The sequence below is a fragment of the Hemitrygon akajei genome, chromosome 30 (genome assembly GCF_048418815.1).
Source record: "Hemitrygon akajei chromosome 30, sHemAka1.3, whole genome shotgun sequence".
Classification (NCBI taxonomy): Eukaryota; Metazoa; Chordata; class Chondrichthyes; order Myliobatiformes; family Dasyatidae; genus Hemitrygon; species Hemitrygon akajei.
Genome location: NC_133153.1, coordinates 8,439,610 through 8,466,628, shown reverse-complemented (window position 1 = coordinate 8,466,628; position 27,019 = coordinate 8,439,610). Strand labels below are relative to the sequence as shown.

General features: G+C 41.4%; 1 protein-coding gene across 10 annotated transcripts in view; it reads left to right on the top strand.

Annotated features, from left to right (window-relative positions):
• The window catches only part of arnt2 (aryl-hydrocarbon receptor nuclear translocator 2), a 383,517-nt gene that overhangs the window by 314,139 nt on the left and 42,359 nt on the right, over positions 1–27,019 (top strand). For all 10 annotated transcript variants that reach the window (XM_073032942.1, XM_073032941.1, XM_073032949.1 and 7 more), the window contains one exon: positions 7,965–8,133. In XM_073032942.1, the coding sequence (XP_072889043.1) occupies positions 7,965–8,133 (169 nt within the window). The remainder of the gene's footprint in view (positions 1–7,964; positions 8,134–27,019) is intronic.

Sequence of the window (27,019 nt, the reverse complement as noted above, 5' to 3'; positions counted from 1 at the left end):
CAAATTACCTAGGTGCTGTAATTGGCATCAGTACTTCAGGGCTGATAATGGAAAAGAAACTGCCATGCTGCCTCCTTGAACTGTTCCATCTCTTCTATGCTGCTGAGGGATGGGGTGTTCTAGACTCAGTCACAACAAAAACAAACAGTATATTTACAAGGCAAACACGAGGAAATCTGCAGATGTTGGAAATTCAAGCAACACAGACAAAATGCTGGTGGAACGCAGCAGGTCAGGCAGTATCTACAGGGAGAAGCGCTGTCAATGTTTTGGGCTGAGACCCTTCGTCATTTACAAGTCGGGGTAGTGTGCAACTTGAAAGGGATTTCTATGCACCTGCTGTCTTTATCCTTCTTAATAGTGGAGGGCATGTGTTTGGGAAAAGTTTGTAAGAATTGCCTGGGAAAGTATCTGCAGTGTATTTTGTAGATAATATATATGATGTGTGCCAGAGGTGAAAGCAAATTAATATTTGGAGAGGTTGATGGATAATCCATCAGAATTGTGTCTTGGATCTCATAAATAGTAAAAAAGGTTTTGAACTATCAAGAGATGAAGTACCCATCATAAGGTTCCCTAACCTCTCAACACTTGCTGTAGCCACATTCTCCTGAATGATGCATTTGTGCCTCTAGAGGTCTCCAAGATGTTGCTGTTAGAGGAATCACCAATGACAATGCTATTTGAGATAGACATCCCTTATGTCAGGGTGTTAGGATAAGGAATAATGAGAAGTAAGTCAGATATTGAGATCTTAATGCAACAGAATATCTCAGAGAATAGAAAGTTTAGGAATGAGAAAATAACTAACTTCACAAAACGGGAATAATGTGAATGAGTGTGAAATATCACAGACGTAAACCCAGATGAGTAATAATGGATAAATCTTCATGCCTAAGTGAAATTTATGTCAAGCTGTTAAAATATACAACCAAAGAAACTGCAGAGGCTCTGACTACGTCTCAAGGACTGGAACACTGCTAACCATGTTGGAATATATCATTTTAAATGGAAGGTAGCTATATGGCAAGTAACCACTGCTAAGTTAGTTTAATTTTGGTGATGAACAGATTGTTGGAATCCATTCTGAGGAACAATATAAATCTTCATTTGGAAAACTTAATTTAGAAGATCACAGATTAAGACCATAACACATAGGAGCAGAATTAGGCTATTTGGCCCATTGAGTCTGCTCTGCCCTTCCATCATGGCTGATGTATTATGCCCCTCAACCCCATTTTCCTGCCTTCACCCTGTAGCCTTTGATATCCTTACTAATCAAGAACCTATCAACTTCTGATTTAAATATACCTAATAACTTGATCTCCACAGCCATCCATGACAATAAATTCCACAGATTCACCATTCTGACTAAAGAAATCCGGCCTTATCTTTGTTCTAAAGGGACGACTTAGTATTCTGAGGTTGTGCCCTCCAGTCAAAGACTCCCCCCTACTGGAAACATTCTGTCTACCTTCACTATATCTAGGCATTTCATTAGTCGATAGGTTTCAATGAGATTACCCTCTTTGTTCTAAACCAGTGATTCCCAAACTTTTTTGGGGTACCGTGCCATTGACTCCCAGACCACATCCCCAGCACCCCTTCTCCCTTTCTAGCCATTATGTAAAAGCTATAAAGAATTTTGAATTACAATGCACAGTGATGGAAAAGAGGAAATGTAAATTCAAAACAGTGATAAATAATTGTAAAAATTTTTCAAATCTATTTAAAGCTACAAATAAAATTACTTCTTTAATTACAGTAAAAAAATCATTTTCATCATCAATTTTAGTGTGTACTGAATTTTAATCCACACTTCATTCCTTATTCATCTTTCAATGAGATGGATGGGCTTGGTGTAGTGATATCAGCTTCTCAACATCAGGCTGAATATCACTCAGAAGGAGTCCCAGATCCCTACATTCAGTCATGTGCAGTCTTGTTTCGTTGCTTTAAAAGGAGTTGGATGACTGTACTGAAATCGCACTCCACTGGTGTTGGAAAGGCTATAAGTAACTTTTTGAGCTTTTTCCACAGTGAGGGATAGCATTCAGAGACTTCTTTCTGCAACCAAAAGTCTTGATGTGATTTTTTTTTTAACCTCAGCATCAGCTTGAAGTCATTTTGTAGCGAGATCAGTTCTTCTTCCATGCTTCTGTTATTTCCCCTTTACAACTGGAATAAATTTTTTACCCAATCTGGAATTTGGATCAAGAGAAGTTCCTGAAATCTCTGACATGTCTTCATACAGCTCACCCATGTGGGCACAGTATACTTGAAGATCGTCATCAGGTATTCTTACTTACTCTTCCAACTCAGAAAGGCTCAGAAATTGGAAATGGTCATGGTGGCCAATGTTGGACCTAAATGGCCTTAATTTGGACAGAAATGTAGAGGCAGCTGATTTGACTTTGATAAGATTCACATCATCTCCTTGCAGTTGAAGGTTGATTTTATTAAACTTTGCCAATAATTCTGACAAATAAGCAATGTCATCCCTAATATTCTTGAGTTGATTACTGAATGAAGCATTCAACTCTTCAAAGAATTATATTACAATTTCAAAAAGCACATAAAAGTGTCTCAGGCAGTTTCCTTTTGAGAGCCATCTGACCTCTGTGTGTAACAGCAAGCATTTAAACTGTTCATCATTCTCAATTACAAAATCCTTAAAATAGTTGAGATTTGAGTCTATGAGACGTGATATTATTTACAACTATGATAACAATTCTTAATAATTGCGCAACTGATCACTTAGACTTTTTTGACAGGATGTTGTCCATGAATTACACAGTGAATGTTAAATAGGTTAAGTACAGCTTTTTTCAAAAAAGTAATAACCCCACAGTGGTGTCCTGTCATTGATGGTGCCCCATCTGTTGTGTAAGCAAGAATGTGGGTCATAGAGTCATAGAACACTACCGCACAGAAACAGCCCTTTCTTCTGAACCAGTAATCTGCCTCTTCCCGTCAAACTGCGCCTAGACCATAGCCCTCCATATCCCTCCCATCCATGTACCTATCCAAATTACTGTTAAATGCTGAAATCAACCCCACATCCACCACTAAACTGCCAACTCATTCCACACTGTCACCATCTTCTGAGTAAAGAACTTCCTCCTCATGTTCCCCTTAAACATTTCATCTTTCACCTTTAACCCATAATCTCACCAGACTTCAGTGGAAAAAACCTGCTTGCATTTACCGTATCTATATCCCTCATAATTTTGTATACCTTTGTCAAAACTCCCCTCAATCTTCTACAGTCTAGGGAATAAATTCCTAAGCTATTCAGCCTTTCTCTATAACTCATTTCTTCAGGTCCCGGGAACATCCTTGTCAATTTTTTCTGCATTCTTTCAATCTTATTTACATCTTAACTGTAGGTAGTTGACCAAAACTGGATATAATACTCCAAATTAGGGCTCACCAATGTCTTATACAATTTCAACATAACATCCCAACTCCTGTACTCAATGCATTGATTTATGAAGGCCAATGTGCCAAAAGTTTTCTTTACAACCCTATCTACCTGTGATGCAACTTTCAATGATTTATAAATCTGTATTCCCAGATCCTTCTGTTCTGCGGCACTCCTCAGTGCCCTACTGCTCATCCTGTAAGACCTACCCTAGTTGGTTCTCCCAATTGTCTGCAATAAATTCCATCTGCCATTTCCCAGTTCATTTCACCAGCTAGTCCAGATCCTGCTGCAAGCTTTGATAGTCTTCCTTGCTGTCCACTACATCTCCAATCTTGGTATCATCCGCAAATTTGCTGATCCAGTTTACCACATTATTATCCAGATTGTTGATACAGATGACAGACGACAACCAAGCCAGCACTGATCCATGCGGCACACCACTATTCACAGGCTTCCAGTCAGAGAGGCAACCATCTACAACCACTCTCTGGCTTCTTCCTCAAAACCAATGTGTAGTCTAATTTACTACCTTATCTTGAATGCCAAGCAACTGAAACTTCTTGACCAATCCCAAGAAATTACAGGACTTTGTCAAAGGCCTTGCTGAAGTCCATGTAGACAACATCCACTGCCTTGCCTTCATCAACTTTCTTGGTAACTTTCATGCAAAGATTGGTTAGACATGACTTACCATGTGTGGTGAAGAGGGACACACTAAATTTGTTTGCCCCAAGAATTCTGTGAAACTAACCCAGATGTGCTATGTGCCCAGAGGTCACCTGAAGTCAAAGAGGGAGCCACAACAATTGCAGAGAGAGACCATGGTGGAAGCAGAATGTGTTTTCAAGGACCTCAAGGATGCACTGAGTGAGAACCCTGTGTTGTGTAGTCCTGACTTTACTAAAGATTTTGTGTTGCAGACGGATGCCTCAGAGCGAGATTTGGGAGTGGTGCTTTTGCAGGGTGAGCCCAATGATTGTCACCCAATGGCTTACATCAGCAGGAAGTTGTTCCCAAGGGAGACTCGTTATTCCACTGTGGAGAAAGAATGCTTGGTAGTGAAATGGGCTTTGGACTCCTTCAAGTATTATCTCCTGGGAAGAGAGTTCATCCTGGAAACTGACCATAAAGCCTGAGGTGGATGGAAGGGATGAAGGATGCTAATAGCCGTATCACCCGCTGGTATTTGGCAATACAGCCATATCGTTTCACCATCCAGCACATTCCTGGGCAAGATAACACCACTGCAGACTTTTTATCACACTCTTAGGGCGTGATACCAGAAGGAGAGGAGTGTGTGGCGGCTGCAATTACCAGCCACACCATCAACCAGGCATATTAAAGTGTCCTGTAGCCGACCATCCTCCTGATAATCTAGTAAACAACTGAGCGGTTACATTACACCAGCCTAAGTAGATTGGGCTGGATAATTGGATTGTGCCATTCTGCTACAGCCAGAGGGGTGTTCTCTGGAGCTGCTTCATTTATGCCATATCTTTTTAAGGAGAGGAATGTTTTCTCTCCCCTGAAATTTCCTATGGACTGGCCAGCATCGAATATAAACCCACAGTCAGGAGATGAGTGGTGTCCCTTGGTTTGAGGAGTATTTACTATGTTGTTGTAACTAAGTTCTGTTCTGTTTAGCTGGTTCAAGTTTGGACTCTAGAACAGTTCTGTTGAGTTTGTAAACATTTTGGGTAATAAAACCCCTATTTTTTTCACGTTGCCTGCTCTCCCAGTTTTATGCTTACCCTGGTCCTTCACAGCCACTTTCGCTAATCAGTCCACGTCTATCCAAATACTTATTTATCTGGTTCCTTAGAATTCCTTCCAATAATCTTCCCACTACTGATGTCAGGGTCACCAGTCTGTAATTTTCTGGCTTATTCTAGAGCCTTTCTTAAACAACGGAACAATGTTAGCGATCCTTCAATCCTCTGGCTCCTCGCCCCTGGCTAAGATATTTAAATATTTCTGCTAGGGACACTGCAATTACTGCAATAGCTTCCCACAGGGTCTGAGGGAACACATTCTCAGGCCCTGGGGATTTATCCACCATAAATTGCCTCAAGATGGCAAGCACCTCTTCCTCTGTAATCTGTATAGGGTCCATGACCTCCTGCTGCATTTCCTCAGGGACTCTGTCCATCTCCCAAGTAAATACAGATGCAAAACATCCACTTAAGATCTCCTCCATCTATTTGGGCTCCGTGCATGGATGACAACTCTGATCTTCTAGAGGACAAATTTTGTCCCTTGCTATCATTTTGCTCTTAATATATCTGTCGAATCCCTTAGGATTCTCCTTCGCTTGTCTGCTAGAGCAACCTCATGTCTTTTAGCCTTCCTGATTCACTACTTGAGTGCTCGCTTGCATTCTTATACTCCTCAAGTACCTCATTTGTTATGAATCTCCTTTTGTCTAAACCAGGGCCTCAGTGTTTCTCAAAAATGAATGTTTCCTGCACTTGTTATGCTTACCTTTTATTCTGATAAGAATATACTAACTTTGTGCACTCAAAATTTCACTTTTGAAGGCCTCCCGCTTACCAAGTACATCTTTGCCAGAAAACAACTTGTCCCAATCCACAATCCTTTCTGATACCAACAAACTGACCTTTGTCCAGTTTAGAATCTCAACCTGAGGACCAGATGTACTCCTTTCCATAATTACTTTGAAACTAATGGCATTATGGTCATTAGATGCAAAGTGATCTCATACACAAACTTCTATCATCTGCCCTATCTTATTCGCTAATAGGAGATCTAGTATCACATTCCTTCTGGTTGGAACCTCTATGTACTGATTAATGAAACTTTCCTGAACACATTTGACAAACTCTTTCCCATCCAGCTCTTTTACAGTATGGGAGTCCCAGTCAAAATGTGGGAAGTTAAAATCCCCTGCTATCACAACCTTATGTTTCTTACAATAGTTTGGAATTCTGTTCAAATCTGTTCCTCTAAATCCTGTGGACTGTTGCATGGTCTTCTACCCACAACGCCTCCTGTCTGTCTTGACTGAGTACTGCTGTGACATTTTCCCTGACTAGTAATGCCACCTCCCCCTTTAATCCCTCCCAGTCTGTCATATCTAAAGGAATGGAACGCCAGAACAATGAGCTGCCCTTCCTGTCCCTCCTGCAACCAAGTCTCACTAACGACTACATATCCACATTGTGATCCATTCCTTAAGCTCATCCACCTTTCTCAACATCTTTCTCCACAAACTCTCCACTATTTGTTCTGGCACTCTGGTTCCCACCACCTCCCACCCCCTGTGTAGCACTAGCAAATCTTCCCACTAGAATATTAATCCCCCTCCAGTTCGGGTGCAAACCATTCCTCCTGTATAGGTGGATTGAACGGATGCGAACTAACCAGTCAGGGAGGACAGACTACAAGGGTGTAAATACCACTGGACTACACGTGCCCAGGCATCATCCCTGATGAAGAAGGCAGAATGTGACATCAGAACGTTGGTTAAAATTGATACCTGTACTGGAAGTCCAAGAAAAGTTTTACCGTAATATATATCGGGAAAACATTAGATCCTTTCTTAAATATTGAATGGCAGAGCAGACTCAGTGGGCTGCATCTCCTAATTCTGCTCCTATGGCATACAGTCTTTCAACAAACTTGGATTGTTTTCTATGGAGTATCTGAGGTTGAGGGACCAACTGAAATGAACATGTAACAATCATGAAAGGCATAGATAGGATTGATAGAGCCTTTTCCCAAAGCAGAAAAGTAAGTGAGATGCATGAGTTAAAAGGAGATTCACGAGGCAGTTTTTTTTAACATATTGTAACAGTGGTAGTTGCCTGCAGCACACTGTCGAGTTGGTAGAAGCAGATACAAAAACAACAGTTCAGAGGCTAGGTCTAGTGAACAAGCAAGGAAATGAGGATGCAGACCATGTGCAGGCAGATGATATTAATTTAAGGTATCGTGGTTAGCGCTGATGAGGTGGACTAGGGAGCCTGTTCCTGTCCTGTACTGTTCTCTGTTCCATTAAGTTTGAGGAGGTAATCCTCAGTATCTGTTAACCAATGGAATCCAAGGCTCGAGTGAGGTCAAGAAAAGATAAGTGTTGCTCACATCATTCAAAGATGTCAATCTCCATTCTGAGTTCTGTCACAACTTTTCAAGAATATTCTGAAAGCCTTCTTGGAAAATATGTAGTGTCTTCACCAACTCCTGGGAATAAGTGAAACCCTTTGTATAAACAAAACAAAAAGAATATCCTTTCACTATTTAAGGTGAAAATCTTAAAAGGGTTGCAGCTTTTACCCAGGTCAGATGTGTACTAGGCAGTGGAAAGATTTATTGTTAATTAGAAAATAATCAGTGGTTCAGTCTTGCATTTTGTTATTTGCTACTTGCATTATTTGATCCTTTCAATGACCCAGAGCTCTATTATGTTCAGTTCATATTTTATTTAATCTTGCTGGTATTATATTTAAAATGTTCTGTACATTTACATTTTTGTGGTCTTTAGTTGTAATTTTTAAAATGTCATTATCACCTTTTTCAGCAAGTGGCCTCCCAATCCAGTAAGGGACAGTCACCACCTTTTGCCATGGGATCAAGTCATAGTTTTCCTGCAGACCCAGCTACGTTCAGCCCTCTCTCCAGTCCAGTGTCTACGTCTTCCCCTGGAGGACCTTCTTACACCAGCCTGGCAAATCGAACCACTAGTTTTGGTGAGTAGACATGTAGTCTAATTATTATCAGTGTGATTTTTCAGTCATTATTAGATAGTGCTTATTTAGAGACATTTTCATTAGAGCAGTACAGCACAATAACCAGCCCCTTAGTCCAATGAGTACTTGCCCATCTAGTCCCAATTTCCTGCATTTGGCCAATATCCCTCTAAATCTCACCCCTGCATGTACCTATCAAAGTGCTTCTGAAATTATGACATTGTACCTGCCTTGCCTTAACCACTTCCTTTGATAGCTGATTCCATATACACACCTCCATCGGTGTGAAAAAGTTGCCCCTCAAATCCCTTTTAAATCTTATGATTGGACTTGGGTCAGAAGTTGGGAAAATTGTCGAGATAGAGATAACTGTGAACTTGATGAATGGCAGAGCCAAAGGCCCCGATGAGCTACTCCAGCTCCTATTTCTCTGTTCTAAAGCTATTGCCCACATATGCAGTCCCAATCCACAGAACTTTCTGTCTCACTTAGCTTCATTTTTTATATTCATTATTATTTTTGTTCCCAAGTTACTTTTTGCTCACTGTTATTATGAGAAATTCTACCTGTGTGTGGTAGAATCTATGGGGATTAGAAGTAAAAATGACCTGTTCTGTTTACACATCATGTAGAACGTCTTTAAATGTTTACTGTTATTGGTCCCAGTAGATCTCACATCAAAGTTATTGTGTGATGTCTCAGTTAATTAACGTTGAACTCTGTACTAGCCGTTCAATTATGTTCATCCCGAGTGCATAAGTATCGCAGCTATTCCAGCATTTTGCAAGTGTTGCTTGAAAACATGATAGGAAACAAAAATGCATTCTGTAGAATTAGAACAGACTAGGACCAGTTGGATAGGACTTTTACAAAGAGGCCTGATGTGTCAGATTATGTGCAGTTTCCTCAAAAAAAAAAGAAAAATCTATTGGAAAAATACCTCTCAACGACGCCTATCATCAGCATGAGGAATGCAGCAAGCAGAGTTTCCCCATTTTGCTTTCCTCGCATTGGGTTCATGCCAGTTTCTGGCTAGAGGTAGATTAATGTAAAAGTGCTATTCATTCTCTCATTACTTGCTATGTCTTCATTTCAGTGAATGTCTCAATGTCTCCATCATATATCTAAATTTATTGGGACTACTTTATGGAAGTAGTTGCTTTCACAAAGTTATTCTGAAAGGTGAATTCTAATGTCAGTGCATCTTGCTGGGCTGACTTACTATTATATTGGGTTCAAAGATAATGGGACTTTTTATGGATTTCCCTTCTTTGAATCTTGACATTTAAAAAAAAAAGTGGTTTATGCATTAATGCAAACATGAGGAAATCTACAGATGCTGGATATTCAAGCAACACACACAAAATGCTGGTGGAATGCAGCAGGCCAGGCAGCATCTATAGGAAGAAGTACAGTCGACGTTTCAGGCTGAGACCCTTCGTCAGGACTAACTGAAAGAAGAGATAGCAAGAGATTTGAAAGTGGGAGGGGGAGGGAGAGATCTGAAATGATAGAAGCCAGGAGGGGCAGGGATGAAGCTAAGAGCTAGAAAGTTGATTGGCAAAAGGGATACAGGGCTGGAGACGGGACAGAATCTTGGGACAGGAGGCCTAAGAAGAAAGAAAGGGGGAGGGGAGCACCAGAGGAAGATGGAGAGCAGGCAAAGAGTGATTGTGAGAAGGATAGGGAGAGAGAGAAAAAGGGGGGAATAATTAATTAATTAATTAATTAATTAATAGATCGATAGATAAATAAATAAGGGATGGGGTAAGAAGGAGAGGAGGGGCATTAACGGAAGTTAGAGAAATCAATGTTCATGCCATCAGGTTGGAGGCTGCCCAGACGGAATATAAGGTGGTGTTCCTCCAACCTGAGTGTGGCTTCATCTTGACAGTAGAGGAGGCCATGGATAGACATATCAGAATGGGAATGGGATGTGGAATTAAAATGTGTGGCCACTGGGAGATCCTGCTTTCTCTGGCGGACAGAGTGTAAGTGTTCAGCGAAATGGTCTCCCAGTCTGCGTCAGGTCTCACCAATATATAGAAGGCCGCACCAGGAGCATCAGACGCAGTATATCACACCAGCCGACTCACAGGTGAAGTGTCGCCTCACCTGGAAGGACTGTTTGGGGCCCTAAATGGTGGTGAGGGAGGAAGTGTAAGGGAAAGTTATGCATTACTATTTTATTGTTGGTTTTCCAGAGTAATCATTATTGGGTTAAATAGAAGGAGATTTTATTTCAACTCCACCACCACTCTCCTCCATTTGGCAGAACTGGTCCTCACTCTAAATAATTTCTCCTTCGACTCCTCCCTCTTCTTTCAAACAAAAGATGTAGCCATGGGTGCCAGCCTGCCTTTTGTCAGCTACATGGAACAGTCTGCGTTCCAAGGCTACACTGGTATCACTCCCCAACTACCTCGACGACTGCATCGGTGCTGCTTCTTGCACCCATGCGGAGCTTGTCAACATCATCAACTTTGCCTCCGACTTACACCCTGCCCTCAAATTTACCTGGTCCATTTCTGACACCTCCCTCCCCTTTCTTGATCTCTGTCTCTATCTATGGAGACAGCTTATCCACTGATGTCTACTATAAACCTACTGACTCTCATAGCTATCTGGACTATACTCTTCCCACCCTGTTAATTGTAAGAATGCCATCCCCTTCTCTCAATTCCTCCATCTCCACTGCATCTGCTCTCAAGTTGAGGCTTTTCATTCCAGATCTAAGGAGATGTCCTTCCTCCACCATCATTGCTGCCCTCGACTGCATCTCTTCCATTTCATGCTCGTCTGCCGTCACCCCATTCTCCCACCACCCCACCAGGAATAGGATTTCTCTTGTCCTCACCTACCACCCCACCAACCTCCACATTCAGCACATAATTCTCCGTAGCTTCTGCCATCTTCAATGGGATCCCACCACCAAGGACATCTTTCCCTCTCACCCACTTTCTGCTCTCTTCAGGATTCGCTCCCTACGCAATTCATCCCTCCCCACTGATCTCATTTATCCTTGCAAGCGGAATAAGTGCTACACCTACCCCTAAATTTACTCTTCCCTCACTACCATTCAGGGCCACAAAAAAGTCCTTCCAGGTGAGGTGACACTTCACCTGTGAGTCTGTTGGGGGTCATATACTGTGTCCATTGCTCCTGGTGTGGCCTCCTGTATATCGGTGAGACCTGACATAGATTGGAAAACCGCTTTGCCGAGCACCTACCTACACACCGTCTGCCAGGAAAGGCGGGATCTCCCAATGACCACCCATTTTAATTCCACTTCCCACTTCTATTCCTACATTCAGTCCATGGCTTCCTCTACCATCACAATGAGGCCACACTCAGGTTGGAGGAGCAATACCTCATATTCTGGCTGGTTAGCCCCCCAACTTGATGGCATGAACATTGATCTCTCAAATTTGCAGTACTGTCCGTCCGTCCCCCCTGCCACTGCCTGTTGCCATTTGCCATTCCCGTTTCCCACTCACACCTCATCTACATACCTGCCCATCACCTCCCTCTGGTACTCCTCCCTTTCTTTCTTCCATGGTCTCTGTCCTCTCCTATCAGATCCCCCTTCTCCAGCCCTTCATCTCTTTCACCAATCGACTTCCCAGCTCCTTACTTCACCCCTTCCTCCACCAGTTTCACCTATCACCTTGTGTTTCTTCCTCCCCTCCCTTCACCTGCTTCCTCTGACTCCTCGTCTTTTTTGCTCCAGTCCTGCTGAAGGGTCTCGGCCAGAAATGTCGACTGTATACTCTTTTCCATTGATGCTGCCTGGCCTGCTGCGTTCCTCCATCATTTTGTGTGTGTTGCTACCAACTACTTTATTAATGACACTTTTTCTGGTAAACGATCACTACAGTCAATAGCCTCTAACTTCTCTTTCGGAGTTGAGCTTTTGAACTGTCCGTATGACCTGGTATTTTTGCGGTATGAACTGAAGTTTCGAAGGTGCAGGATGATTGTGGTATGGCGTGTGCAGGCTGAATCGAGGCGGCAGGGCCCAAGCCCAAGAGCAGGGAATGAGCCAACATTGGCCGATTGCTGGTGCGGTCTTGGTGGTGATTTGATGTGGCAGAACTGAGGTGAGGCTAGCGGAGGCAAGGCAGAATAATAGATGCAGTAGGGCCCAGGTTCGAGAGCAAGAAAAGATCGGATGCTTGATCTATTTAATTGCCAGGCCGAATTGGAAAGTTTGGGTACAGTCCGAATCGAGACAATAGGGCCTGAGAGCATATTGAATCCAAGGTCTGATTGATTTAAGCATCGGGCTGAATTGGAAAGTCAGGTACGGGCCGAATCGTGGCAGCTGAGACCATGTCCAAGAGTGTATCGAAGTGTCCGGGCCAGATTGAAAAGGTCAGGGTGTCGGGGCTGGAGGCAAGGGACGGACTGGTTCAGCTCATTGCTTCATGAGGTTTACCCGTCTCTGCGGTGAACTGAGGCTGTGGCCTGCAACTAACGGGCTCTGAATTAGCTGCAGTGCTGACCGGCTTTGTGGCTCTGTGGACTCACTGGTGTGAATTTCAGTTGTTTGCTTGCTTGTGTGGTTAGCACAATTTTTTTTCTGCACGTTGGGTATTCGATGGACTTTGGATTCTATTGGGTCTCTTTGTTTAGTTGCTGCCTGTAAGGAGACAAATCTCAAGGTTGTATGGCGTACATTCTTTGATAACAAATGTACTTTGACTTTGAGGTTATTTTCTGTTTATTTTATTCAGAGATAGAGCATGGTATTGAATCCTTCTGGCCCAATGAACACAGTTACACCAATGTGACCAATTAACCTACTGACAATACATCTTTGGAATGTTTGAGGAAACCCACACAGTCACAGGGAGAACGTACAAATTCCTTATAGACAGCAGTGGGAATTGAACCTGGGTTGCTTGCTCTACAATAGCGATGCGCTGACTAACCGTGCCTCCCCTCACATTTCTTAACACCCACACTTTGCTTGCAGATGACCAGGCAGCTCTGCTCTCAGGACACTGTTCCCTCCTAGTTTGAATGTGCCTGCTTGTTGCTTTGTGTGAATGTATCTGACATTAGGAATTTGCTAGGAGGGAAATGATACAGTATCCTGAGCACTATGAGACAGCATTGTTTTGTTTCAACATGTTACTTGAAGTTGCTCATACTTGCCAAACTGTTCATTTAAGATGAGCAGGCAAATTGGAGACCTGCTTTAGTGATACAGTAGAATTTGTAGGGTCTTAGTATAAGTGTTGTGCCCTGTGTCGCATCAGGTAGCAATCTTGCTACTTCTTTAGCATTTTGTCTCTTTTTTATGAGGCCAAGTTGCTAGCTCAATGCTCAACCCAGCACAGATGGAAAGTGTGCGAGGAACCAGATGAATTTGAACCCAGGACCACTTGCCTCTGGTGCTGACGGCACTACACCACTGGCCAGCTTTGGGCGAAGATGCAAAGACCTATTCCTTCACAAAGCCTGCAATCACTTTCTGTCAGCCCTTAAGATGGAAACCTAAGCCTTCATAAAGCGTTGTTCAGGCCACACATGGAGTATTGTGAGCAGTTTTGGGCCCCTTATCTAAGAAAAGATGTGCTGACGTTGGAGATGGGCCAGAGCAGGTTCACAAGAATGATTCTGGAAATGAAAGGGTTAATGTATGAGGAGCATTTGATGGTTGTGGGCCTATATTCATTGGAGTTTGGAAGAATGAGTGGGGATCTCATTGAAACCTGTCGAATATCGAAATGCCTAAATAGAGTGAATATGGAGAGGATGTTTACTATAGTGGGGGAGTCTGGGACCAGAGGGCACAACCTCTGAACAGAGGGATGTTCATTTAGAGCAGAGATGAGGAAGAATTTCTTTTGCCAGAGAGTGGTGAATCTGTGGAATTCTTTGCCATGAATGGCTGTGGAGGTCAAGTGATTGGGTATATTTAAAGTGGAGGTTGATAATTTTTGATTGGTCAGGGTATCAAAGGTTATGCGGAGAAGGCAGGAGAATGGGGTTGGGAGGGGTAATAAATCGGCCATGATGGAATGACAGAGTAGGCTTAAGGTTGATCTGGCCTAATTCTGCTCCCATGTTTTATGGTCTTCTGTCACGTACCCCAGAATATTCAGTTCCCAGTTTTGGTTATCTGTGACAGCTAGTATTTTGAATCTGTTTATTTCGGTTTGTGCCACAAATCCATTTATATTGTTAAGAAAGTTTTTTGCATTCACATAAGGAACCAGTCTTTGCTTTCTCCCCACAATTTTTGCCTTGCGTTCTTCCACTCCATAGTTATCTCAGACATAGAGTCACATATATTACATCTCATGTTCCATCTTAAATGCTTCCCCTATAATGTGGCAATCATAACTACACAATACTCCAGCTGGGGCATAATGTTTTGCAATGTTGTACTATGACCTCTGCAATTTTATATTCTATAATAAATCAGCGAGGATCAAATGGTGGAGCAGACTCGATTAGCTGAATGGCCTGATTCTCCTCCTATGTCTTGTGATTTTATTATAGAGCACTAGAAAAATAACATGCAGGAAAGGACCAGCATATTTTTATTTGTGAGTCATGTATGGGTTGAAAACATATTTGGCAACATTTGTTTCTGATGTTTTCATTTTCATAAATTCAGGCCATGGTATATGTTACCACTACTCATTAAATTATGGTAATAAGTTAAAGTAAATCAACCCTGGTTTGAAACCGGATGAGTTCCTTTTAATTTGAGGGGCACAGTATTTGCATGCCACATGTAGTTTTAACCCGTGGAAAACATTGTATTATTACATTAGGCAGATGTTCACCAGTGGCTTTCCCCTGTAAACAAAGATCTGCAATTCTCTCTCTCCTTATTTTCTATTTTTTCTATACAATTTTCTCAGTATTATGAACCATTACCTCTTTTCCTCTCACCTTTTCTCACTGTTTCTGTAACTCCACCTGCTACACTCTGCATGAATCAAAAAAATGTTCTTTTAGCTTGTAATTTTTATCTCTTCCTTTGACAGTCAAGGATACAGAGCAGGTTGGAAAGCAGAACATGATTAACGCTGAACAGAGGCTGCCTATGGAGTGCCTTACACACCAATGTGATTAAGTTTGAAAGGGTGCAAAAAAGGTTTACAAGGATGTAGCTGGCTTCTGTTATCAGGAGAGATTGGATAGGATGGATCTGTATTCCCTGGAGCAAAGGAAGCTGAGAAATGACCATTTAAAATCAGGAGGAGCAGAGATAAGGCGAATGGTCACAGTCTTTTTTCCCCAGGGTATATGAGTCCAAAACTTGAGGGAAAGGATTTAAAGTAGATCCAAGGGATGAACTTTTACAGAGAGAGTGATGAGTATGCTGCCAAAGGAAATGGTAGAAATGGGTACCATTGCAGCGATTTAAAAGATGTTTGGATACGTGGACGGGAAAGGTTCAGAATCAGGATCAGGTTTATTATTATTACAGTATGCCCTCCTTATCCACGAATTCCGCATCCACAAATTCAACCAACCGCGAATCGCGAAAACCCAGAAGTGCTCTTCCAGCACTTGTTGTTCGAGCATGTACAGACATTTTTTCTTGTCATTATTCCCTAAACAATGCAATATAACAACTATTTTACATGGCATTCACATTGTACTAGGTATTATAAGTAATCTAGAGATGATTTAAAGTATATGGGAGGATGTGCGTGGGTTATCATGGATCAGGATTGAAAAAAATTGGAAGTTCTCTTACTAAATAAGTCGGAACAGTTACATCTGGTATTATTTAGCATCAGTCAAACGTTTGCATTCGTATATAGTATATATTTTACCTTTCTAGGCATATAAAACACTTAAGAACATATGTTTCGGTGTCGGGCTTGGGAAGTTCCCGAGTTCGATCTAGTGACAGATCGCTCTGGAGTGCACTCTCCACCGTGCCGGGTCGATGTGGAGGATCAAAAACCCAAAACCCAATAATTAAACCACTGCGTTGCTTAGTAACAATTGTAGCTTTTATTGGGGCACAACCTTTCTCACTTTATCCTTTAAAATTGTTCCGATCGTTGACCGACATAGCGTAACGCTTTTACAATGACCGAAGGCATTTCACTTGTTTCTGATTGCTTTATTATTTCCACTTTATTTTCAATCATGATCGTGATTATTTTCATGAACAGAAACACTGCGGATTCAGATCTCTGCCACTGGGTCCTAATGTCCACTGCACTGAGACAGATTAAATAAGGTCTTGGGTTGCGCTGGGTCCTAAGATCCATCGCATTGATACAGGTTGAATAAGGGACTTGAGCATCTGCGAATTTTGGTATCCATGAGGATACCCTTGCGGATAAGGAGGGCCGACTGTATATGTCATGAAATTACAGTGCAACACATAAAAATTACCATAAGTTACTATAAAATATTAAATAAATAAATGGTACAAAGGAGGAATGTTGCAGTAGTGGTTATGGGTTCATAGACTCTTCCAGAAGAGGGCAAACGCAGACAGATGGGTCAGGTAAGCATTATATTTGGCATGGACATTGAGTTAAAAGGCATTTTTTGTGCTGTATAACTCTGACTATAAAATACAAAAGAAAAAGCTTGGCAGGGTGGAACTCCTTCAGAGGGAGTTAGGCATATTGAGTTGAATGATTGGTGACTCATTTAGGAGAGTCTGCATTAAAGGGTGAGCCTGAGTATTGTTCACAACCTACAGCAGTGCAACTAAGTTTTCATTCTATATCCTTTAATCCAGTGGAGACCTTGGAATCTATGGAAAGCAGATATAAGAGTGGGTTTCTATGGTCACCCCAAAGTTCTCATTAGCTGTTGAGAAGGGCTAAGCAATGCAAAATGGTCTTTTAAATTGTGACATTTTCCGTTGCTCTGGAATCTGGCTTGCAGTGTAAACACTAGGTTTCCAAATTTTCCAGTCTTGTTCCTTGAAGCAGTTTTGCAATACAGACAGATCATCAGATATCATATTCGATCCATTCCACTTCTACAGTCTTAACATCGAAGCATCCAGTCAAATATAAAGTGGCAAGCATAAAATTAAATCTGAGCTTCCACTTCATGGCTAATACAAGGGTGCATAATTTAAAGGATTGGAGCAAAGAATAGGGGGGGATGTCAAAGGTAGGTTTTTATACTGAGATTGGTAGGTGTGTGGAATGCCATGCCAGGGGTGATGGTAGAGGCAAATACATTAGAGACATTTAAGAAATAGGCACATGGGGGGGGGGGGGGGGCTAAGTGGCAGGGTAGGGTTAGATTAATTTCAGAATAGATTAATAGTTAGGCACAACATCGAGGGATGAAGCACTGTACTGTTCTGTGTTCCATGAGAGAGAGAACATAATCATGGCATACCAATTCACAGCATCAAGAAAGTACGTTTCATGACCACAGGATAGCCCAGAACATTTTGCAACCAGTGAAGTCCTTTTGAAGTGTTGTCATTGTTGAAATGTAGAAAGGTCCCACAAACACTGGGATATTTACCCAATATGAAGGATAAAGCTAAGCCAGAAGCTGAGGAGAACACTGGCTTCACTTTAAAATTGTCCCTTGGGATTTCTGAAATGCACTTCTAGATGACTTCTGTGATAATGCAACTCTTTCACAGGTATTCCAATACAGGCACAGAAAAATTCTACACAAAATTAGATATAAAAGACACAGCCAAATAATGCAGGTTTCAAGAAATCAGAGCTCAGTTTCAAAGCACTGGAGAAAAGAGAGCACTGCTTTGTAAAACTAAACTAGCACTAATTTCCCAGCAGCAGTAGGGTATTTTCTGTCCACAGTTAATTGTTTCCGTTTTCATATGCATTTTTAACCATATTGCATGAGGAATAGCCATTAGATGTTAAGACATAGGAGCAGAATTATGCCATTTGGCCCATCAAGTCTGCTCTGCCATTCAATTATGGCTGATCTATTTTCCCCTCCTCAGCCCCACTCCCCAGCCTCTTCCCTGTAACCTTTGATGCTGTCTCCAATCAAGAACCTATCAAGCTCTACCTTAAATACTCCCAACAACGTGGCCTCCACTGCTTGTGGTAATAAATTCCACACATTCACCACCCTCTGGCTAAAGAAATTTCTCCGCATCTCTGTTTTAAATGGACACTCCTCTATCCTGAGGCTGTGTCCTCTTGTCCTAGACTCTCCCACCATGGGAACATCCTTTCCACATCTACTCTGTCTAGGCTTTTCGACATTTGAATGGTTTCAATGAGATCGCCCCCCCATCCTTCTATATTCCAGTGAGTACAGACCCAGAACTATCTAGCGTTCCTTGTATGATATCCCTTCCATTCCCAGAATCATCCTTGTCAACCTCCTTTGAACCGCCTCCAATGCCAGCACATCTTTCCTCAGATGAGGAACCCCAAAACTGTTCACAGTACTCAGGTAAGGCCTCACTAGTGCCTTATAAAGCCTCAACATCACATCCCTGCTCTTGTATTCTAAACCTCTTGAAATGAATGCTGACATTCCATTTGCCTTCCTCACCACTGACTCTACCTGCAAGTTAACCTTTCAGGTGTTCCACACAAGGATTCCCAAGTTCCTTTGCATCTCAGATTTTTGGCTTTTTTCCGCATTTAGAAAATAGTCTGCACATTTATTTCTACCACCAAAGTGCATGACTATGCATTTTCCAACATTGTATTTCATTTGCCACTCTCTTGCCCATCCTCCTAATCTGTCTAAATCTTTCTGCAGTCTACCTGTTCACCCTCAACACTACCTGCCCCTCCACCATTCTTCATGTCATCTGCAAACTTGGCGACAAAGCCACCTATTCCATCATCTAAATCATTGATATATAGCATGAAAAGAAGTGGTCCCAACCTGGCTAATTTATCATCCCTCTCAACCCACTCGCCTGTCTTTGCTGTGTAAGTGCTCCTGAATCTTATGTCCCACGTGGGCAATGGCATCAATATGGGTGATGCCAACAGGCTCAGCAAACTGATTAGAAAGTCTGGCTCTGTTATAGGAGCCAAACTGGACACACTGGAGGCTGTGGTAGAACAGAGGACCCTATGGAAAATCTTGGCAATTCTGGAACGGTGTTTTTCATCCTCTGCGTGCCACCTTGACAGAGCAGAGGAGCACTTTTAGTAATAGACGGAGACAACTGTGCTACTCCCAAAAGTGCTATATGAGGTCATTCTTACCCTCAGCTCTATAATATAATATGAGTTAACCTATAGCTGAGGAATGATGATCCCCTCCTGTTAGACTGTTTGTAGTAACTTGTTTTTTATTCTTTCTACTTTTCTTCTAATATTTATATCTGTGCACTTGTAATGCTACTGTGACACTGTTAATTTTCTTTGGGATCAATAAGGTATCTACCTATCAATCTTATAGCGGACACATGAGTTTAGAGAGTTCTCGAAATTTCTGCAGGTCTTTGGCTGTTGGTCTTTTTCAGTTTCTTCGGCATTACATGTTGTACTCTTGGTGTGATCTTTGCAGGACACCCACTCCTAGGGAAAGTAGCAACAGTATTCAGTTTCATCCATTTGCAGACAGTTTCTCATACTATACACTGATAAACACTCAGGTCTTTAGAAATGCTTTTGTAGCTGTTTTCAGCTTCATGCATCTCTACAATTCATCCAAGGTCCTCTGAAAGTTGATTTGATTGAGGCATGGTGCACATAAACAAATCTTTCTTGAGAAGAGAAGGCTCTGTCAATAATCTGACTTTGTGTGTCTTTTTTAAAGGGCAGGGCACCTCTACAACCCACACCTCCACTCTCATCCCATTGACTGGAACACCTGATTCCAAATAGCTTTTATGAAGACATTACCCCAAAGGTTCACATACTTTTTGAACCTAGACTGTGATTGTTTAAATGGTGTACTCAGTATTGAGAAGAAGTCCAATTGTTTGTGTGTTATTAGTTTAGGCAGATTGTGTTTGTCTATTATTGTGACTTAGATGAAGATCAGACACATTTTATGAGTAATTAATGCAGAAAACCAGGTAATTGCAAAGGGTTCACAAACTTTTTCTTGCAACTGTATGTAACCTGTATAAGCCAGATACAAATTAATCACATAGTGCTTAAGAAGATCCAAAGCACCATACATCATTTTGTTGTCTGATAGTATCAGGCACAATGTGTATTGCTCAGCTAGCTTTTGGTGACCGTTCTCATAGAGCTGGGCATTATCTCCCACCAGTGATTCCCTAACCATATAGGTCTCATCAGCAGACACATATGGTCTCTTGAGTGAGTGCCCACCTGATGATAAGACCATTAGACATGGGGGCAGAATGAGACCATTCAGCCCATTGAGTCTGCTTCACCATTCCTTTCTGGCTGATTAACTCTCTCCACCCCCATTCTCCTGAATGAATACTAACATTGCATTTGTCTTCCTTACCACCAACTCAACCTGTAAATGAACCTTTAGGTGATCCTGCACAAGGACTCACGACCCTTTGCACCTCTGATTTCTTCCTTCTACCAAAGTGCATAACCATACACCTCCCTGCACTATGTTCCACCTGCCACTTTGGCCATTCTCCCAATCTGTCTAAGTCCTGCTGCTAACTCTGTTTCCTCAGCACTACCTGCCCCTCTAGCTATATTTGTATCATCCTCAAATTTGGCCACAAAGCCAGCATTTCCATCATCCAAATTATTGACATTAATGGCTGATAGCTGACACATAGCAATTTTTTGTTGCATAAAATCATACATTTTTCTGTACCTAACAGTTGTATTGTGGTGAGTTAGCTTAAAAAAAACTGATTGTACCTGAACTTGGCAGGTTCAAATTAGAATTGCTTGTATTTCCACAGTTTGTAAATATTCAACTGGAGCCGAGGCTGTTCTTGACCTTATCTTAGGAATTGAGACTGAGCAGGCAGCGGAAGTGTCGAAAGGGGAATACTTCAGAATCCTGAACATAATTCCATGAATTGCAAGATAGTTATGGAAGAGTTAAGTTTGGTCCTTAGGTTGAGGAACTAAATTGGAGAAGACTGATATCAATTTTAACATACCGTAATATACATCACAATTATTTTTGTGATACATGTTAATAATTTGGATGTGAATGTAGGTGGTTAGATTAGTAAATTTGCAGCTGATGTGAAAAGTGATAGTCCCATAGATAGTGAAAAAGGCTTTCTAAGCCACGGCACCATATGGATCAGTTGAAACACTGAGCAGAACTTTGGCAGATGGAGTTTAATCCTAACAAGTGTTGAGGCAATGTATTTTGGGAAGCCAAGTAAGGATAGGACATGCAAAGTAAATGGCAGGGCCCTAAGAAATGTGATGAAACAGAGTCCATGGGTACAAGTTCATTGTTCCCTGAAAGCGGCAACATGGGTAGATAGGGTGGTGCCTTCTGAGTTCAGAGCATAGAATATAAAAGTTGGGATGTCATATTGCAACTTTACAAAACACTGGTTAGGCCACACTTGTGTGCAATTCTGCTCATCAGAGAGGGATGTGAATGAGTTGGAGACAATGCAGAGGAAGTTTACCAGGATCGGCCCTGGAATAGTGGATGTTAGTTATTGGGATATTGAATAGGCTGGGCTTACTTTCCTGCAGAATGAAGAGAGCTGAGGGACGATCTGATGGCAGTAGAAAGTCTTTGTAGGAGTGTTAAAAATTAAATTTTAAGTGAGAGAGAATTTTAAAGGGGATCTGAGAGGAGGTTTCTCACACAGAAAGTGGTTGATATTTTAAAGTTCAAATTAAAATTTATTATCAGAGTACATACATGTCACCACATACAGCCCTCAGATTCTTTTTCTGTGCACATACTTAGCAAATCTATAGAGCAGTAACTGTAAACTGCAAATGCAGATATAAATAAATAGCAATAAATAACGAGCATGAAGTAACAATGTAACAGAGTCATTAATGAGTGTAGCTACCCCCTTTTGTTCAAGAGCCTGATGGTTGAGGAATAGAAGCCGTTCATGAACCAGGTGGTGCGAGTCCTGAGGCACTTGTACCTTCTACCTGATGGCAGCAGCAAGAAAACAGGATGGCCTGAGTGGTGAGAATCGATGATGGATGCTGCTTTTCTACGACAATGTTTCATGTAGAGGTGGTTGGGAGAAATTTATCCATGATATATTGGGGCGAATCCACTACCTTTTGTAGGATTTTTTGCTTAAAAGCATTGGTGTTCCCTTGCTAAGCTGTAATGCAGCCAGTCAGCACACTTTCCACCATACGTCTATAGAAGTTTGCCAAGGTTTCTGATAACATGCCGAACCTCCACAGACTGCTGAGGAAGTAGAGGCACTGCTGTTCTTTCTTGGAGGTAATATTTACATGATGCGTCCAGGACAGGTGCTCTGAGATAGTGACACCCAGGAATTTAAAGTTACTGACCCTCGCCATCTCTGATCCTGCAAAGATTACTGGCTCATGGACCTCTGGTTTCCCTCTCCTGAAGTCTACAATTCTCAGACTTATTGATATTAAGTGAAAGATTGCTGTTACACCATTCAGCCAAGTTTTCAATTTCCCTCTGGTATGCTGATTCATTACCCCTTTTGACACAACCCATAACGGTGGTGTCATCAGCAAACTTGCTTATGGTGTTGGAGCTGTACTTAGCTACATGGTCATAAGTATAAAGTGAGTAGAGCAGGGGGCTAAGCACACATCCCTGTGGTGCTCCTGTGCTGATGGAGGTTGTGGAGGAGATGTTTTTGCCAATCCAAACTGACTGGGATCTACAAGTGAGGAAATCCAGGATCTATTTGAAACACACTGTCAGAGAAGGTGTGGAGGTAAATGTAATGTCTGTGTTTAAAGGAATTTCAACACTTCATTAGACAAGGCATAGAAAGACAGAGGCTGAATTTGAGAAAATGGGAATAGAAAATGTTTGCCGTGGACTTGATGGACTGAAGAACCTATTTTACTTGCTCTGTCTCGGACACAGGAAAAAGGGATAAATCATCACTTAGCTGGTTAGACCTAGGGAATGGAAAGGAGTTGGATGGAGGCAGTTTCAAAGGCATTTTGAGGAGCACATTTTGAACTAGATGGGATCTGCTCTTAGTACTTTAATTGGTTCCCATGATATTGAGTGATGGAAGACCCTGACACAAAAAAAAATCACTAAAAAATGCTCAGCTTTGAATACAACAACTGACTTTTTGAATCCAAGGTATGAGATCATATTTAAAATGGAATTTAATACCTTTCTTCTGTCATTAAATGACTTACGAAAAAAATGTTTAACCTTTAAAGAGAATAGCAAGATCTGAGCAATATATGATGCCAGGACTTTTCCCTTACTTAATGCAGGAAATGCTAAAGTTACAGTGCCTTTAGGGTAATGTGTATTTTGCAGCAGAATAAAGCCAACTAACTCTTTGGGTTGACTAAATCACAGCAGCAACAATTAGTGGTATGTATAGTTATGATTTCCTTCATGGTAAACTCTTCCCACCTCTTAGAACTATTGTCATATGTTAACCAAACAAATACCAAAGGAACATAAAGTTAAAATCTATAATACAGTCAGATTCTTCCTCTTTCCCTCTTACAACTGGAATAACCCTGTCTCTCTTGCCAGGATATGTAGTTGTCTTCCTGCTTTCCTCCATGTACTCACAAAAAGATTCCCACAGCACCGCACCACCCCATTGCCAGTTCCTTTCCGAAATGGATTGCAACACTAGCACTCTGGAGGGGAGCCTAATATGCCTCCGTGATTTGAAGGAGCAAATGAGTGGCTTGGTTGCCATGGAGACTGTAACTGGCTCTGTCAAAATTCATTCAGGATGACAGATTAATATCCAATCTTGCCCCTTACTAGCATCCAGACAGATTCCCTCTCAACTACCTTCTCCTACATTCAAACCTTTAGATCCTTTGCAGATTCAGAGATGTAATTCCCCTGACTCAACCCTGCTGCTGACTTACAGCAACAGATGAGGAAGAGAGCAAAGCTGCTTCAGTTGCCATGCTGAAATTACACCATCTACTGTATAGTACAGGAGATCTCCACATGATGAATCACTTGGTATGGATAAAAGGTTGGAAGAGCGATGAAAGAGGGTGACTAAGGTACTAACTCACAGGAGTGGAGAGGGATGAAGCAGGAGCTGACTGTTCCTCACCTGGATCTACCTATTGCTTGCCAGCTCCTACATTACCCCACCCCCACTTCTTTATTCTGGATATCTTTCCTCTACATTCACACTCCAGATGTAGAGTCTCAATCTGCAAAACTGACTTTCCCTTGGCCTCTATGGATGCTGCTCAACCCTCTGAGTTCCTCTAGCAGCTTTTTTTAAATTTTGCTCCAAATTTTGGCATCTGCAGTCTCTTGTGTCTAGAGTTATAACTGGTTAATTTGAACACCACAGCATGTTCTAACATTCATGTTATAAATCAACTGTAGAGTAATATAATAAATCACAGTATGGTCTTTAAATTGCAATTATTACATTTACACAACCGTTTTCCTTGTAGAGTATACAAGGACTGCCAGTGGTAGTGGTGATAGAGACAACTTTTCATCACAAAGTGAGGGTGTATACACATTCTATTGTACCAGCTCTTTTGAAGGCTATCCAATTTATTCCATACCCCATCTTTTCCCAAATCTTGGCTGCACTTTTGTTTCAAGTATGGACCCAAGGTTATTTTGGAATTTAACGTTGAATCTCCTTTCACCACTTTTTCAAAGTGTATTCCTGATCAGAGAAATTTGCTGTGCTAAAGATTTCCTTTTCATCCCATCTCTATTTCTTCAGCTACATTACATAATTTTCTTGGAAATGAGGCCAACTTGTAAGAAACTTCCATAGTTCTATCATATGTCTTTGCTGCATGAAGTCCATTTTTTCCTACCTCTCCTGTTGTGAGCAAGTTATATGATACAGTTTATGGATCCATTCCCAAACCAATTCTGGCCAGAGATTTTCAATGGTGTAAGTATCATTACAAGCTGTATGCTACTCTCCTTCTGCCAGCAGCAACCTTAATTTTTGGGGTTACACATATCAGGTGTGCTAGATCTCACTAAATCAGTGATGGAACTCTAGGATGCAAGTATTCCCATTGCTGGAGTAGAGAAGCAGTCAAAATAAGAAGTGTAAAACATGAAGACGATATTAGAGAACTAAATAGTTTGATGTTCGAGAATGTGACATCAACTGTGAATCAAAGAATGCAGTGTAATTTTAACTTACTGCATTTCATGGCACGTACACGATGGAGACCAATCTGTGGAGTCTTATTCCTGGAAATTTGACTTGGCTGTTAACCATTCTGTGGAATCATGGAGGAGAGACGTATGGCAGTGCAGTGCAAAACTTGAACTTATTTCAAACTGTGAAAAGGTTAGTGACAGACAGTAAGCAGACCATTGGAATGGGCATTTGTGGAGTAGAGGAAGTTTAATGCAAAGAAATGTGAGGTGACGTAGGAAGAATGAGGCACTTTAGAATGAGGCACTTTAGAATTAAACAATCTGTTCTAATAGGGTGCAGGGCTGGGTATCCTGCAGTATGGATGCACAAGTCATTAAAAGTGACTGAGCAGTTTAAGAAAGCAGTTAAAGGAGAGGTATAAAATTTTAGGCTTTATCAATAGAGGCATGGAGTGTAACATCAACGAGGTCACACTGGGATTGTGTACATCACTAGACCAGCCTCAGTTCTGTTCAATTTTAGATGCCATGGTTTTGGAAGGATGTGAAGACAATAAAGAGGGTCCAGAAAAGGCTTATGAAGGTGCTTGTGGGGATAAAGGACTGCATTTACTGGCCAGAGAGGTTGAGTCTATTCCTTTAGGAAGAGTAGGTTGAGAGGAGATTTGATAAAAATATTAAATGGAGCGTGATCTGGACAGAATAAATAATTGTGCTGTGTATTCACTATTCCAGTATTATTTGAGTAATATTGTAAACATATTTGATTAAGCATTCTTTGTTTACATAACTCATTGCAGGTTTTATGTCAGAGTACGTGAATGGCATAAGTCATCACGCCACTGTGTAGTAAGTGAGCGCCAACCAAAAGTAAAATGAAGCACATCCACATCCCGGCTCCTGTGCTTTTCTTTCAGTTAATTTCTGAAGTTACAAACGTAACAGTGGTGAAAAGTAAGTTTTAAAACAAAACTGAGAAACACACCTGTTGAAACTCAGCGAAATGTTTGAGATTTAAACAAAAAGCAGAGCAAAACTTTTTCTTCGGAAGAGGGAGAGAAGTATGGTTGAGTTTTTTAAAAAAGCAGAAATCGGAAGAAATTCACAGATTGATAAGCAGTGAGGATTGGGTGATAATAATAATTATAAATAAATAAAAGCACCAATGGCTGTCTACATCGGAAAGATAGCCATGATCGATTACACAACAGTGCACAACAAATTGAGCAAATATGAAACAAATGAAATAGCCAATGAAAAGAGAGTGCCAGTTTACTAAGTCTGAGTCTAATAGGTTGAAGAGTTTGCTTAGAAGCTTGACTGCTACAACCAAGCTAGCCAAAATTAACTTTGCTGATATTGTGATGAACATTTAGAACCAAAACCATTGTTGATAGAAGCATCCTTCAGATTTCATAAAATGAAGGGGACTCCATTTCCGCTTATGTGACTGAATTGAAAGATTTGTCTGAGCATTGCCAGTTTAGTAATGGGCTTAATGATGCAATGACAGATCATTTATCTTATGGAATCTTACAAAAAGAATTCAAAAACAACTCCTAGCTGAAGCACAAATCACATTTAAAAGAGCAGTTGAAATTGCTGTATCACTGGAAACAGCAGCCAGAGATGGAAGTGAGTTGCAGTCAGGTATAAAAGTGAATGAGAACAAAATTGCAATGTCTAGACAGAAACCTGCCTGACTGAGCAAATAGTGTTGCCATTGTGGTAG